The sequence below is a fragment of the Zalophus californianus genome, chromosome 11, assembly GCF_009762305.2.
Source record: "Zalophus californianus isolate mZalCal1 chromosome 11, mZalCal1.pri.v2, whole genome shotgun sequence".
Classification (NCBI taxonomy): domain Eukaryota; kingdom Metazoa; phylum Chordata; class Mammalia; order Carnivora; family Otariidae; genus Zalophus; species Zalophus californianus.
In genome coordinates, this window is record NC_045605.1 from 13,586,188 (window position 1) to 13,604,132 (window position 17,945).

A 17,945-nucleotide genomic window follows, 5' to 3' on the forward strand; every position below is an offset into this window, starting at 1 on the left:
CTATATAATCACTTCAGAACTATGAGCAATAAATTTCTGTTATTCACATGCTACCCAGGCTGTGGTATTTTGTTACTGCAGCCAGAATGGGCTAAGACACATTACTTATAATTTAAAAATTCATTTTTTTCTATAATGTTACTACTTCCCTAATTTAATAAGAGTTACTAACAAAGAACAACGACACTGAGGAGATTTAGATCTCCCTTCTTTTCCTTTAATATGTCCAACCTAAGGTAAACGGGCTTAATAAAACTAGCAAACCAAAACAAACAAACACACAAAAACTTGGATGGCCAGAAGAGGAGGAAGGAAAAAAAAAAACCTAGATAGTAAAACAGACAAAACTGGGTAACTGAGAGTTGACATAATTTTGGCAAATCTTTCAGTTAATTATTCTTAACTCTCCCCTAACTTTAGAACGTATTTTATTTTCTGATGATAACCTTTTGATTATTCAAATCCCCATAAGTAACAAGCCAGAGAATAGACAGAGCCTAACAATTCCTTTAAAACCACAGTCACTTTGTATTCAATAACTTTTTTTTAGCTTTCTAGAATTAACATCATCCTAAGGAATACTGAAGTACTCTATTTCCTCAGCTCATGTCAACCTGGGATCATTCTAATTCAGGGACACAAGTAAAATAAACTACACTACCATAAGCTCAAGTTTAGCTCACATGGCTCAGGAAGAAGAACACTACCAGACCGGACACTGGTACAACATACAGGAAAAACAGAAGAGGGGGCAACTTCAGTATAAGTAAAATACAAGAATAAAAAAATAACAGAAACTTAAGGCAAAGAAGAGAACAGAGTCAACGTATATTCAAAAGTTAAATATATATACTTTGTAGTTTCAAAGTGCACTTATGACATCAAAGAAAAGCCTGAAGCCCTATGAAGAATTTCTATGCTTCATTTTTTTCAAATGCACATGAAACATTGTCCAGGACAGATCACATGTTAGGCCACAAAACAAGTTTCAGTAAATTTAAGAAGACTGAAATCATATCAAACATCTTTTCCAATCACAACAGTATGAGAGCAGAAATCAATTACAAGAAAAGAATAGGAGGAAACAAAAATACATGGAGGCTAAACAACATGCTCCTGAACAACGAATGGGTCAACAAAGAAATCAAGGAGGAAATAAAATAATACCTGGAGACAAATGAAAATGGAAACACATGGGATCAAAATCTTTGGGACATAGCAAAAGCACTACTGACAGGAAATTTTAGAGTGATACAGGCCTAACTCAGGAATCAAGAAAAGTCTCAGGTAGACTAAATCTAACTTTACACCTAAAAGAACAAGAAAAAGAACACACAAAGCCCAAATTTAGTAGAAGGAAGGAAATAACAAAGATCACAGCAGAAATAAATGAAATAGAGACAGGATCAAGTCCCGCATCGGGCTCCCCGCTGAGCAGGGAGTCTGCTTCTCCCTCTGACTGTACCCCCTCTTGTGCACTCTCTCTCTCAAATAAATAAAATAAAATCTTTAAAAAAAAAAAGAAAGCAAGAATATAAAATGAGGAAAAGACCATCTCTTCAATAAATGGTGCTAGGCAAACTGAACGGCTACATGTGAAAGAATGGAACTGGACCACTTTCTTACACCATGCACCCACAAAAACACCACTCAAAATGAACTGAAGACCTACCTGTGAGGGCTGAAACCATAAAAATCCTAAAAGAAAACACGGGCAGCAAACTCAAGGACAACAACCTTAGTAATATTTTGCTGGATATGTCTCCCCAAGCAAAGAAACTAAAACAAAAGTAAGGAACTACATCAAATGAAAAGGCTTTTGCAGAGTGAAGGAAACCATCAACAAAACAGAAAGGCAACCTACCAAATGGGAAAAGACATTGACAAATGAGATGTCCAATAAGGGATTAATAACCAAAATATGTAACAAACTCACACAACTCAACACCAAAAACCCCAAATAACCCTATTAAAAATGGGCAGAGGACCTGCATAGACACTTTCCCCCACAAAAAAAGACATACAGATGGCCAACCCACACATGAAAAGATGTTCAAAATCACTAATCACCGAGGAAATGCAAATCAAAACCACAATGAGATACCATCTTACACCAGTCAGATACAACAAGTGTTGGCAAGGATGTGGAGAAAAGGGAACCCTTATGCACTGTTCGTGGGAATGTAAACCAATACAGCCACCTCTGGAAAATAGTATGGAGGAACCTCAAAAAACTAAAAATAGAAAAACCATACAATCTAGCAATTCCACTTCTAGGTATTTACACAAAGAAAACAAAAACACTAATTCATAAAAGATACATGTACCCCTATGTTTACTGCAGCATTATTTACAATAGCCAAGATATGGAAACAGCCCAAGTCTCCATCAATGGATGAATGGATAAAGAAGATGTGGAATGTGTACACACACACACACACACACACACACACACACACACACACACACACAGTGGAATATTACTCAGCCATAAAAAAGAATGAAATCTTGCCATGTGACAACATGGATGAACCTAGAGAGTTTTATGCTAAGTGAAATAAGTCAGACAGAAAAAGACAAATGCTATATGATTTCACTCATATGTGGCATCTAAAAAACAAAACAAATGAGCAAACAAACAACAACAATAAAACTAGAAACACACCCGTAAATGTAGAGAACTGGTGGTTGTCAGCGGAGAGAGGGCTGGAGGGATGGGTGAAATAGGTGAAGGGGATTAAGAGGTACAAACTTCCAATTATAAGATAAATAATGGAAAGTCCAGCATCGGGAAGACAGTCAGTGAGATTAAAACTCTGTATGGTTACATGGTAACTACACATATTGTGGTGAACTTTTGTAATAGTTTCAGAAAATTCTCAGGTACGAAGCTGCCCATAAAGATACTTTATGTCCCTGTCTATTGGCAAGGGGAAAGACTTATGATCCACAGATTCAATATTAAAATGATGAATATTCTGAAGAGTTACAGAAGGAAACAGCAGATGGATACTCCGATCCGCACAACAGAAGCCATAGGGGTGGAATTGTTCTCTTCATGTGGCCTATGGTCATTTATTTCTCCACTCACGAGTGGCTCCTAACGTAATTTGTTAAGTCTCTTTCCAACCCCCAACACCCTGGTTGGTTAGCATTTGTCTGCAGGCTGAAATGGTATCTCATGTCCCCTTCTCATAATACAGAGCAGCAGACTTTAATTTGAACCATATGTCTGTCTTCTAGGGATGGTTTAAATACCAGAGCTTTACTATCAATTTTGAGACTTGAAATTCTTTGTTCTAGGCAAGATCAGGAGCCTGGGGCTATATAGGGTAGAGATATTGTATCCCTAAAAGTAGGTATATCATCAACTGGGTCTGTCTATGTGGTAAGGGGAAACAGGAAAGAACGAATGGCACTAATTTAAAAATCAGGACAACTGCAACAGGAAATTTTCTTATTTGGTCCACCACTTCAGAGCAATACCCTTGACTTCTTTTTTGGCTGACCAAGGAGCAATGCAAAGCAGATGTAAACATTAGGCACAGCCTGCAACCAGTTCCAGTGTTCACAGTGTCTGTTAAGGTAACACAGCACAGCTAAAATTGACAGCCAACCCCTCCAAGAGTAACTGTGCTTCCCTTCCTTGCTGTTTTAAGTAAACAGCTCAGAAGTAGGGGGCAGAAGAACAAAGTAAAGTGGGAAAATATTTATTCATCCTAAATAAACAACCTCACCAGAAGACACAGTGACAAGATTCTTCATGTTTTAAAGCCTGAAAGCTTCTGAGGACTCATAACCCTAATTCCGCACTTGCAATTATAGACAAAGACTAAGAACAAAAATAATTTTGGCCCTCGATTAATTTCCCAGTGGATTCATGGGAGGGGAGGGGTGGAGGAGACAAGCTGTCAGGTATTCTTGCTAGAAATGACTCAAAGAACCAAAGATCAACACTCCAGAAAGAACACTATATAAACAGGATTTAGACTGTTATATATATGGAACATGACACAGATAAGGAACTAATCTTGCTTTTCCTATACAATACCACTAGCCTAGAAATCATGTGACCCAAAAGTGTTATTTGGAACTGCGCAAAACAAGAGTCAACTGTGTGAATCTCAGAATTACGGTAGTGAGGAAGGATGAGCGTCGAAGTTCCCAGGAGTCACAATATTAGTTCACTCTTAAAAATGGGTCTTGGGAAGTCCTCAATGTTTAGCAATCACTCCAACCCCTGGCTGAACTTCCTGACTAGGAGCTAATAGAGAAGTAATGCCAAAAACTACTGACTCACAGCCTGAGCATTTATACACGAGAGAAATTCCTTCACCGGGGCGGGGGCGGCTAAGAATCAAGTAATCAGCTTTTTTTTTTTTTTTTTTTTGGTGGTGGGAGGAGGATATTTGGTTTAGTTTATGAAACTAGGGCAGGTCAGAATTAGAGGAGGAGAGGGTATTATGCATGAGATTGAAAGACTGTATCTACCTTCTGGAAAATTTATTAGAGAAGTAGTACAGTACCATTTTGTTGCACGTGCCACTATTACATCATATACGGGACTGCTCCACATCTGTCACTTAATCTTACAGATCTTCTGATCCTCCCCAACTTCCTAGCACTATATATTTATATGGCATAATACTATCTCTGTAGAAGATGAAACTTTAAATCAAAAATGCTAGTCCAGCATTAGACTGGCATTTTCAATGAGTGACTTATGAATTTCTCCCTAAAGCTTCAAAATACCTTAGCAGTTAGGATCACTGAATTCAGCTATTTTTAAATGAGGTAATAAACCAATCCCTTCTACTCTATTATAGATAGCACTATCCCAACCCTTCTTACAAAAACTCTCCCCAATATAGGATCTTTCCATCAAACTCAGTATTGAGTAGACATATAAGAGAAAGGGCTGTAATGAGACACTTTCTGCAAGACCTGCAAACAATATTCACTGGAATTCTTGAATACATCAAACACATACTATTATAGTCACAATTCTAAATCCTATCACTTAGAACAATGAAAGTCCAATCCTTCAATCAGGTTGACAGGTAAGCACTCTACACAAAATTTTAGACCATGATGAATCAAAGTCCCTTTAAATACTCAACAGAAACTGAAGATACCAATGGAAATATAGTACATGGTATATAGCATATAGTATATAGGTATAGTAATAATATTTCCCAGATTAAAAATTAAGACATACGGTCTAATAAGTAGAAGCCTACTTTTGGAGAAAAGAAGATATGACTATCACAGAAGAAATTCTAAGGTGTCACCGAGAAATTAAACACAGGTAAGAGTATACCCTCTTAAGTTAAAGCTAACAGAATAAACGTAACTTAAATGAGAGGAAACACCGGAAAAACAAATAACCCACCTAAAAGGTAATGTGCAAATGTGGTCACAAGAGTAGGGTACTCCCCAAGTTTTTGAGGGACCACTAATGAGTTCTTGGTACAAGGTGAACAAAACACACACAGTCCTTGGCCTCATGGAGCAGTTACTCCTTTGGGGGAGGCACACATGGCATAATTACATGTCTAACTATATAATTAGAAGCAGGGAATGAATTTTATGGTAAAGTTCAGGGACAACTGGTATATAATAGAGAAGAGAGGCTTTCCTGAAGAAGAGTCTATCAAGAGTTCAGAGAATCTTTCAATTTGATCCAAAACAACACCACCACCACCCCACCCACAAATCCAGACTAGAATATAAAGAATATAAAGAAAACTGACCAATTTAACCATACAACTACCCAGTATTTTCCAACTTTTTTGACTCACAAATTCCTTTCAAAGGAATATTATCTTAAAAAGAATCCCAGAAAAGAAATTTAAAAAATAATTTTGTCATTTTTGTATAACTAATGATAAAGTAACTTTAAGAAAGGTATTTTATCCTATAATAGCACAGTGTCAAAACGATTTAAAAGTTCATTGTAAGTTATATTTATATTTACCAACAAATCATCAACAAAATGAAACGTTAACCTACTGAATGGGAGAAAATATTTTAAATCACATATCTGATAATACATACCTAAAATATATAAAGAACTCATACAACCCAATAGCAAAACAACAAAAAATAGTAGACTAAAAAAAAAAAAAAAAAAAACGAGTAGAAAATCTGAATAGATTTTCTTCCAGAGAAGACATACAGTTGGCCAACAGGTACATGAAATAATGCTCAACATCACCAATCATCAGGGAAATGCAAATCAAAACCACAATGAGATATCACTTCACACTTTGTTAGAATGGCTAGTATCAAAAAGACAAGAAATTACAGGTGTTGGCGAGGATGTAGAGAAAAGGGAACCCTTGTGCACTATTGGCGAGAATGTAAATTGGTGCAGCCACCATGAAAAACAGTATGGAGGTTCCTCAAAAGATTAAAAATAGAATGACCATATGTTCCATAGCAAGTCTACTTCTCAGTATTTTTCTGAAAAAATGAGAACACTAATTCAAAAAGATATATGTTCCCCCACATTCATTGCAACATTATTTTCAATAGCCAAGGAAACAACCTAAGTATCTGTCAATGGATGAATAGATAAGGAACACACACACACACGTGCACACGCATGTGTATAATGGAATATTACTCAGCCATAAAAAGGAATGAAATCTTGCCATTCAAAACAACATGGGTGGATCTGGAGAGTACTATGCTAAGTGAAATAAGTCAGACAGAGAAAGGCAAATACCTTATGATTTCACTTACATGTGGAATCTTTAAAAAACAACAAGCTCATAGATACAGAGAAGAGACTGGTGATGGCCAAAGGCAGGGATGCGGGTGGGTGAGATGGGTGCAGGTGGTCAAAAGGTACCAACTTCCATTTATAAAATGAATCATGAGGATGTAATGAACAGCGTGGTGACAACAGTGAGCAGTACTGAGTGCATATTTGAAAGTTGCTAAGAAAGTAGATCTTAAAAGTCCTTATCACAAGAAAAAAATTTTTGTAACTATGTAAATGATGGATCTTAGCTAGGTTTATTGTGATCATTTCACAGTACATGAAAATACTGAATCATTATGTTGTACACCTGAAACTAACATAATGTTATAGGTCAAGCATACCTAGGTTTTTTTAAAAAGATCATTACAAATACTATTTAAGAAAGGAATTTCCCGTTTTATATGTGACTCACTAATTTATTTAAATTAAAAGTGCTAATTTAAAATTGTTATGTCATATTTAGTTGGAAGCCACATATTGAGATTATAATGTCTGAAATAGCCAAAAACTTTTCATGAGCTGGTATTTGAAATGCTTACATTTTTTAACCCAAAGAGTAAACCTGTTTATCCGAATCATTTTCATGCTTTGGTTTCAAGCAGTAAAAATGGGCAAGCAAGTTTAGTACTTCTGTGCAAATAAAACATTATGAACACAGATAGTCGTTATTCCCAATAAAACAAATCAGATACTGTGTGTGTGCATGTGTATTTATATTTGTGTGTGTGTGTGTCTAAATCTGTGGTTTCTGAAGTCCTAGAAAGATTTTGATGTGCTAGATAAGAACAGTGATCAAATGAAGACAATTCATGAATTGGGTAAAGTTTTTCTCGAAGCACTGTTAAATTACCATTTTTATTTTCATTAACAGAATTTTGACATCAGTGCTCCTTACACTTTACATTGTCCAATGGTCCATTATAGATGTGAATTTAACAAAATATGATGAAAAACTGCATCCTGGTCAAAACTACCATGGTAACCGGCGACTTCACCTAAGCAGTAAACTGAATGTTTGAGTTACAAGCATGCTCATTAGCAACCTGCTAGCAGGTAGACTCACTTGATTTACTCTCACAGGGTCTCAAGCTATTCCATTTAAGGAGGCACGGCGGGGGGGGGGGGGGGGGGGGGGGGGTGGCGCTAAATCACTACTTGATTTACTGACTTCTAATTATCCCTGAAACAAATGATTTGCAATTAACAAAAGTTTGTGTAAAAGGAACCTATAGTTGGGGAAGAAATCCTTTACTCTCAAGTTTCTTGAACTACTGTACGTTTATATATCCCCAGGCATAATGCTGTGGTGCGCTAAGGGTTATGTGAAAGTGAAGGCTAAAGAAAACACATATTCCTGGAACATTAATTTTTTTCTATGTTAAATAAAGTCGAATAATTTTAGTATTAAAACAAATGTAATATGACATTGAGGAGAATATAAAATGTGCATGAATTTAAAAATAAAGCATGTGACTTAAAAAGCGAACCGTTCCAGCCTCGCTAATCAATCCCACACTTGCCCCCCACCCTGTGCGAGTCTGTCCCCCTCCATGTTCGGGAAACCACAGCGGGAGAATCTGAGAAGCAATGCTTCTGTACTGGTATTGTGAGTGAGGCCCTGTAAATAGAACATGTCCTTGATCTTAGCAGGATGCAATACTTTTCAAGATCATTAAGACCTCACTTATCACCTAGAACCATGACTGACAAAAATCTGTTCACTTGAATTTTAACTCTAGAATTTTTTCATACGAAATATATCAACTGTGTATACCAAAAATGCCTTCTGAATGAAGGTGCGTTCATTTCTCGATTGTAAAGCTCCAGTCTGAGGAACAGGATGCAGAAGAGATAATTTTCAAACTGTATTTTCCCAAGGGTCAACATACATGAAAGTTGTTAGCACCTTCTAGTTGCGGGTCACACAGCATTTCAAGGGGAGAGTGGACACTGAGGCACTGTGATTCCCAGGTTCTGGGATGACACGAATTCAGGAAAATCACGTGGCCTCTCTCTGGGTCTCAATTTCTTACCTGTCAACCAGGGAGGTGCACTGAAAGATAACCTAAATAAAGGTGTTACGATCATGACCTAAAATTTGTGACTGGTGTGATGAATATCCATAACCACCTTCTGTGAGCTGTCAGGGACATTCTCAACTACCACACCGGGGAAGGGTTCTCAGAAACCCAAGGTTCACCACCTTTTTTCCCTCTACCATTGTATCTCAGCATCTTCTTCCTGAAGGTGAAAGGTCAATGAATGGACTTGCAGAATGTTTTAGTTTCTCACTTTTAAAAAATTAAATAGTCTAGATCTCACCACATTAAGGTCAAAAATTTCCACAGTACCTTAGATCCACGCACTCTGGAAATTCTTTCCAAAACACTGGCTTTGCTGTAGTTGTACTTCAGATCTCTGCTGTCTCCTGACTGCCAACTAAAACAGTAACACCGGAGTGGGAACTATCTCATGGAGACCATTCTGGGAGTCGACATTTAGAGAGAAAAGTTTCCAACTTCCTTAGGTTAAAAAAAAAAACACACACACACACACACACAAAAACTTTCCACAATTTTCAAAACATTCTCATAACGTCTGAGTATTTCAGATAAGTTTGCTTCAGGGAGTAAGCCAGCTACATTTAGGTCTTTTCTGAGGCAGTCTTTTATAAATACAGAAATTTCTCTACTTCATCTTTGGGGACAAGAATTAAAATTGCTTTCAAATGGCATTAAAAGTAAGACACCACCATTTTCCTTTGATAGCTTAATATACTCCATCAATAAGAAAATCTGATTTCTCGATTTCTACACATATCTTGGACTGGCAGGTCCCTCTTCCTGGCCCAGAGGTTTGACTGGTTATCCACCCCAGAAACCCTTCATTTACACGCATGCGCGCTCTCTCTCTCTCTCTCTCTCTCATATTTGTTGCCCTCGTCTTCCTTTTCAAGTCTACTACCAACACCTTTATGCAGGATCTGACCATTTTGCAGCCTCTTCACTGACCTTCCTATTTGCTCTCCTGTCCCTCCCACCTGCTCCCATTTTTTCCTTATTTATCCTGAATCTGACTTATCAAGCCTGGTATTCAAACAATTTCACAATCTAGTATAAATGAATACCTCTGTCTCTCACCTTCTCAGGCATGACTCCCCTGCTTAAATCTTCCCTCCGGCCAAGGTGCTTTATACCTGTTCTGCAAATATGCCACGTGCTACTGCTACCCATAGTTCTCCAACTCAGCTTCCCACCGCAACCAAAACAAAATCCCAAATCCTCACCACGTGCCTGAAGCTCCACAGGAACGGGCCCCAGCCAGTTCTCTTACCCCATCTCCTTCCAGAGCCCCCTTACTTATCGTCTGCAGCCGTGCCAACTTTTCTCCTACCCTGTCAAATACCTTAAATTTACCTCTCTCAGGCCTTTGCATTGTTCTTCCTTCTGCTTGGAAGGCTTGGACTATTCCGCTTAAAAGCATTCTCTCTCCCACAAGTCATTCCAGCACATTTTCGATTTTATCGTTTTCATAGTACTTACAAGGGCTTATTTGTGTATGTGTTCACTGTCGATCTCCCCCAGCAGAATGTTCGTTCCAAGGGACTACTTTCCTGCCACTGTATCCCCAGTGCGTGGATCAGGGCCGGCACATAGCAGGTGCTTTATTAACATCTGCTGACTGACTAATCCTACTGGAATTCTCTCCTCTACACCTATACCTCAAAGAACCCTATTCATCCTTTAGACGCACATCAAATGTTAGGCCCTCAGTAGGGTATTTATGTCCTCATCACCACTGTCTAAAGTTCAGATCAACGGAGTTTTGAGCACCTACTAGAGAACAGGCATGCACTCGGCCATCGGGATGAAACAGTAAACAGGATACGGTTACCATCCCGGTAGCATTCACAATCTAATGGAACTTCACGAACTAAAGTGCTTTCTTCACCCTCTGAACTTCTGTAGTAATTAGACTATATAATTAATGTGATAATGAATCATGGCGTGCCTTGTAACATCTCTTCTATTGTATCAAAGTATAATTTGGTCACTGTTGAACATGCTGTCACCCAGCGATGCAGGCTATATGCAGAGAGAGCCAGGTTGTACCTCCCCCACTCTTCATTTGCTCCTCTGTGGATCCTCACATGTGTGAGACACGAAAAGTGAAAGGTTAGAGGCCAAGAATCCTATTCTTTCCCGGGCGCTGGACTCTCTACATGAAAGATTTGCATGAGTCCTCTTTATAAGGAATTCAAAGTTTTGGAAACTTAAAGGTATATATTTTGGAGACTCTAATGTTTTCTAAATAAGCTGTATTTGTATGCCAAATATGATGAAATTAAATAATATGTGTAAAAATGCTTTGTAAAGTGCTCTCTCTATATATATACACATACAAACAACACACACACACACACACACACACACACACACCCCAAGTATAATTTTGGTGCTATTTAACTTTCCAAAGGTCTAAGTATTTGCTGCCAAATAGACTATAAATTCTTTAGGGCAGGAGTCATGTCTTATACTTCTGTTCTCTCTCCCATGACACCTGAGCGAAGAGCCTTTGTTAATAATAGATACATTTTCAGATGACCCCTACACATTTTTAGTTCTAGACTCAGTAACTTTGCCTTTCAGAAATAAAATTTTTTGTTCTGAAAACCATCAATGTTTACTCTGGATTACTAGTACCAGAAACATCTTTTAAATAATTCTATAGAAGACAGGTTTGCTACTGCCATTCTAAAATCAGAAGGAAAACCAAGTTTCTCATCTGGGCTTCATTCTCTGTAGAAATAACACTGGAACAAAAATTCAGAGGTAAGAATTTAAGCATGAAAACTCCTACTTAAACCACTGCATCTTTTAATATCTGTAACTAAAATGTACCTGTCATGTCCAGGGGAACACATATTCCCTTGAGGAAGGCTAGCATGGGCTTTTCTAATAGCTAGATTTTTTATAGTATCAAGCGTTAAATGTAAACTGTCACATTAATTCATTAAGAAAATAAAAATAAATCAACGTAAACACAAACATCCCCAGAGCAACTTATTCATCTTCTACATTTGAACAGGATGCATCATCTTTTCATCAAAACCATTTAGGTAAAAACAAAGCAAAACAAAAAAGCCATTTAGATTAACATTGGCATAAGGAAAACATGAATTCCTTAAATTTCCTAATCTGAATTTTTATTAATTCCATGTTAATTTGACACTGTAACATATGATGATTGTAGAAATGAGGTGCTTAAGACTAACAATATTTTAAATAAAACAAAACTCTTTCTCTTTTGTGTGTTACTTTCATGTCTAGTAGTTTCCTTCTGACTGAGATTTAATAATAACTCATCAAAGACCACTGAAAAGACCAGAAATCCTGAAGTTACTTTTAGCTTTTAGAATAAAAGTTGATTTCATTAGTTATCTGACCTTATTCTGTCAGAACCATCCATTCCACCTCTCCAAAATCAGTCACGCCATGGTCAGCTTCAACTAGAAGCGTTTCCTCCCACTGGCCCACTAAGTTCAAAGAAGTCTTGGCAGATGAGAATGGGAATTCTACCTAATTTATGTGTAAGAGAGGAAGTTCAGGCAATGATTGAGAAATGGAGGACAGGAGTCCCCCTCACCCACAGGGGATCCATTCCGAGACCCCCAGTGCACATCTAAATAGTACCGAGCCCTAGATGTGCTATGTTTTTCCCAATATACACACCCCTATGTTAAAGTTTACTTTGTGAATTAGGCACAGGAAGAGATTAACAACAATAACTAATAATAAAATGGAACAATTGTAACAATATACTGTGATGAAAGTTATGCACATGTGGCCTCTCTCTCCCGAGATACCTTATCATCACCCTTCCTCTTCTTGTGGTGATGGGAGGTGATAAAATGCCTACGTGATGAGATGAGGTGAGGGGAATGACGTAGGTGTCGTGACCTAACATTAGGCTATTACTGGCCTTCTGACCAGACGTCAGAAGGAGGATCACCCGCTCCCAGACCACAGTTGACCACGGGTAACTGAAACCACGGAAAGCAAAACCGGACTGGGGGGTGCGGGGAAGAGGGTGGGGGGGTGGCGACCGGTGAATGACAAGGCAATGAAAGCATGAAAAAAAGAATGCATGAGCAAAGACAATGTTAGATATTATAGCAGGGCACAACTCAGAGCAGCTCATTTATTCTTGGCCAAAACAAATAATAAAAATGCAGACTCTGGGTTAATGAACTTGAAAATCTCACCATATGTGTTAATGCAGAGAGCCCACGGCGGGCCACCAGCATTCCCACGAGTCTGTAATTACACACCAGCAGGTAGACTCATACTGTGACTACATGGATTTGTTTTAACTATTAACAAAGAAAAGCATTTCAAAATCTCCTTGCCCAAATATTTGTCAGTGGCGTTTCTAATTTCAATTATCACTGACCCCTGCTTTTACACTTGGTTTCTCAATACAAAAACAAAGAGCCTCCTGAACTAATCTCCCCAAACTCAATCAAAATGGTTCTAAAGTCAAAATCAAGAACTAAGGAAGCATAACAAAATTTTTGACCTTTTATCAGTGAAGGTAGAACACAGCTATAGAAGAAAAAGGGGACTTCTTTGACCCTACTGCCCTAATCAGTAATCCAGAGAACCCCACAATCACATGTGCGGCAGGCTGCATAAAAGCCACTCAAAAGACACCCACGTCCTAATCCATGGAACCTGCGAATGTGGTGCCAATGCGGTAAAAGGGGCTTCTGTAGATGTGACTGGGTGATGGGGAGATCACCCTGGGTTATCCGGGAGGGTTCAATGTAATCACAAGGGTCCCTCTAAGAGGGAGGCAGGAGGGTGAGGCTAGGAGCGGGAGATGTGACAAGGGGAGCACCAGGCGGCGTGCTGTGAAGAAAGGACCAGAACCGAGGAGTGCAGGGGCCTCTGGAAGCTGAAACTGGCAAGGAGATGGATCCTCCAGAGACTCCAGGTGGAACCAGTCCTACCAACAGTTTGATTTTAGCCCCATAAGGCTCATTTCGGGGGCTCACTTTGGCAGCACACATACTAACACGGGGACGGTAGAGAGGGTTAGCACGGCCCCTGCCCAAGGCTGACACGCAAATTCGTGAAGCATTCCGTATTTTTTCATGATGAGCCCTGAGTGATATACGGAAGTGTTGAATCACAGCCTGTGTAACCTGCAACTAATAAAACCTTGTATGTTAACCATACTGGGATTAAAATTAAAAATGTAATAACATTTTTAAAAAAGAAAAAGTAAAAAGACTCATTTCAAATTTCTGACCTCTAGAACTGTAAGATAATAAGTTGTATTGTTTCGAACTACTATGTTTGTGGTAATTCGTTACAGAGACAATAGGAAATTAATACAACATTTTATTATACTTTTAAGGACTGTGAAGCTTAGTAGATGTTATTACCATTAATTTAATTGAAGCTACAGTGAAAAATTACAGAAGAGGGTTTGAAATTGCTGGTCTCTCCACACTACCCACTTGTCTGGGAACTGCTAGCATCTAGAGAGCTTTGGGGAATATAAAACAGACTTAAGAACAAAGGAAAAATGTGATTTTCTGTAAGATAAAGAAAGCATTTAATTCCTGCCTACTATGCACTGGGCAAATGCAGGACTCAAGGAGCTTACAGCTATGTGAAAGTACTAAACAACAGTACATCCGTCAGCCGAGCTTAGAGTTAACTTAACTAAAAAGTTCGGTGACATTCCAAGGATGTGAAAGTAGAGCCTGGAAAGACTTATCTACACAAAACAGTAGAATCACCAACCTGAAAGGGTACAAGTTGGTACTTTGACCTGTAATATAACGTAATTCTGAACCCTCAACTCCCACCCTTTTAAGGACGGAAGTCCTTAGAACTGCTTTTTTTACCTTGACTTTCAAGGCAATTCTATTCTAGCTGTACTTCAGTTTCCTACAGGAGACGCCCCTTCCCTTTTTACCTGCGAGACGGGGGACACACAATGCAGTACTGAAAACTGTCGGAAAACAAAACTGGTTTCTTTTCATGTTCCTACTCTCTGTCTAGACTGCAGTCACTTTCTTCTATCAATAGGTGGTGAGCTTGTATTGGTTAGGCAAATGCTGATAGTTTATTGAAAGTGAGGTAGGAATAGAGTGAGGCAGTGAAAAGTGCTTTTTAGGCACCCTCAGATGAGCAGACGAGTGAAATCTGAGGACACAAAGAGATCGACTTCCTTTAAACCGATGTAAGATCTGCTCTTCCTAAATTATCATAAAACCACAGTGTTCAGCAGTGACATAAATCAGCCTCCTCAAGTGAAGCTGACAGGGCACACAAGCTTAGCAGTTGTTCGCTCCACTTTATTCTATACTTTATTCCTTATTATTTAAGAGACTGTCAACCAAACTGAGAGAATTTTAAATATCACCCTTTTCCTTCTTCCTCCCCAGCCGAGTTCCATCCAATACTACATGAAAAAGAACATAAATGTGTTTTGAAAGTTTATCGTTTTCCAAGCCACACACACATGCAAATCTTTCATTTTCCAATACCTCTTTCTGAATCGATGGAAACAGACAATCCCTTGTTCAAGAACCTTGAAGGAAAAGCTCTTTTGTTCCTATTTCACATCCTCAACGCACTTCTCACCTGCTATTTTAATATTCAGATTGGCATCCAGAAGCAAATTTTCAGCTTTTAGATCACGATGAACAATGTTCCGACAGTGACAAAAATAGACGGCTGCCACAATCTGTTTGAACTTCCGACGGGCCTCCTTCTCGGCCATTCTGCCATGGGCCACCAGGTGGTCTGCGGTGAAGAAGAGCACAGTCAGTTCTCATTTTGCACACGGGCATCGCTTCAAAAGGTGGACTCCAGAAGGGATGCCAGGGGGCCACCAGATGAACAGTTGAAGAAGTGAAACAAATGGCAACACTTGGGGCCCTGGTCTGTGTCTACAGAAACCCATTAGCAAGCAGTACCCTGAGCGTTCTCGGTGTACATGAGCGTGCACAGGACTACCTATGCCCTACCGTAAGCAAAAAGAGTTCTGAGGGTGATGATGGTATTTTTGGAGAATCATCACATTTAACACCTCCCCTCTCTTATCTCCATTGCATGAGATTACATACACCCAGCAAACATAAGCATGAAGATAAGAATCAGCAATATTTCCTGTGCTAAAGGGTGAGTCAAAAAGCAGAGTCACAATAATCAATCATTTTGGAGAAGAACAGACAGAACTTAGTCACTGCTAAGGGGGAAAACGGCTTTATATGGGAGCCCATCTATGCTAATCTCTCTTCTGCTTTCTCAAAGTTTTACAGTTTAACATAAAAATGTACTTATTTGGTGACTATACTCTGGAATGCATAATAATATGCCTGTGTCTTTCCATCTGCATTTATGTGCTTTTCAATTATTTCTTAAATTGTTATTAGTTTTTATAGACATTAGAAAACAAAGGGAAGTTTCTACCACTTTCAATGAAATTATTTCATTGGCAATGTGGCTAACTAAGCTACAGCAAATTAACTTTGTAATACTATAAATCAAGCTATCTTCGATGTTTAAAAATGAACTGAATGACCCAGGGCCAATCCCATTAATTTCCAGTTACCAATACAATTAAGTATTTTTTCCAATAGTGGCTAATCCTAAACCCCAGTTCAGTTCTTCATCTAACTAATAACATATGGAGATCGTAACAGCTGATGGGATTAGTAACACTGGCAATACAACTTGCTCTACCTAAAACTTCCTACCCTTAAACTAACTCGTCTAGGTGGGAAAAGGACACATTTGCCATCATAAGCATCCAGAAATAGTGGGAAAGTGAAAAAATCAGATAATATAAATAAGTGTATTACTGTTCCTCAAGAGTGGTCTCAATAATCCTACCCAACTGTTCTGGCACCATGGAGATCACCCACCGGACCAAGCGGATATATCTTTTCTTCATCACAAAGAGAAGTCTGTGAGAAGACATACGCACTAGTAGTGACTACCAATACTGAGGGCGTAGGACAAGAAATGGGGGTAGGGCGTGATGAAGGGGAGCCAAACGACAATCCATCTAACACAGCAGATTTTCAAATAATTTAAACTACATTCTGACCACAAAGAGCATACAATTTGGGAGATCAAATACTATAGCAATTTTAAGAACAACGTCTTACAGGATCACTGAAATTATTGAGAAAGACCCTTCAACGGGAATTATTGCAATTGTGTTATCAGTGGTTCCTACACCAGTTCCTTGAAGCATTTTCCTCAAAGAGAACTCCTTATTATAGCCAAGGTGACCAAGGTAGTAGGAAAAAAGAGAAAATAGGAAGTCTTCAGCTTAGAAGTTAAAAGGACTAGAACCCCACTTTCTACAGGAGTTTAGAGGTAGTGATGAACGAGCGCACACTCTGGTGTATTTACACTTCTGGTGAGATCTGTCAAATGAACTTTAAATAACACAAAGTCCCTAACTAGGGAGAGTCACTTAATATAAGCAGTTAAAGAACTGGACATCCAACAAACATGCAACGCTAGGTTTTATTTTAAGACGCCGTTCTCCCTAACAGTACCTGCTCCTCTGACCTCCTATTCCTCTTAACCCAAGGCCTAATTATTCTAATAATATGTTTTAGCCGCTAAACTTTGTCTAATTAAAGGGCTTTGAAGAGACAGCTATTCTTGAGAAACATAAAAATAAACCCTTATGAAGGTTTACCATCAGAAGCTCACTTGGCCAAGCCACCCATTAATTAAAATGCCCAAGAGACATTCGTCTGGCAGTAAATACTAATTACCAGAACACATCAAAGAGCTTCTTAAATACAACAGAATGATTAATTTCATGATTTCCAAAATAAGTGATTTTCTTTTATTAAAAAAAAAACTCTTTATATTTTCTAAGTACTTTGTTTTCCTAAAATGATTGGAAAGTTCTCAAAATTGCTACAGAGGCCAGGAGCTGGTGGAATGCAGCCTAGTCCTGTTTTATCTCCACAATGACACACTGGTTGTCCTTGGACAAATCATTTATACTGCCAATATCCCCACCTCTTGATCTGCTAAACAGAAATAAACCCTGTTACACACTGTGGCCAAAGAAAGGATAGCATATTTGGGAATAAACTTGTACTATGATTAGGAGTTATCCTATATAA

The 17,945-nt window shown here is 38.5% G+C and overlaps 1 protein-coding gene and 1 non-coding gene across 11 annotated transcripts in view; one reads left to right on the forward strand and one right to left on the reverse strand.

The window, feature by feature from the left end:
- Positions 1-17,945, reverse strand: part of SIK3 (SIK family kinase 3) — a 237,990-nt gene that overhangs the window by 60,232 nt on the left and 159,813 nt on the right. For all 10 annotated transcript variants that reach the window (XM_027578751.1, XM_027578744.1, XM_027578745.1 and 7 more), the window contains one exon: positions 15,430-15,591. In XM_027578751.1, the coding sequence (XP_027434552.1) occupies positions 15,430-15,591 (162 nt within the window). The remainder of the gene's footprint in view (positions 1-15,429; positions 15,592-17,945) is intronic.
- Positions 13,819-13,923, forward strand: LOC113915581. The gene has a single exon (XR_003517729.1). It is a non-coding gene; the product is annotated as a U6 spliceosomal RNA (small nuclear RNA).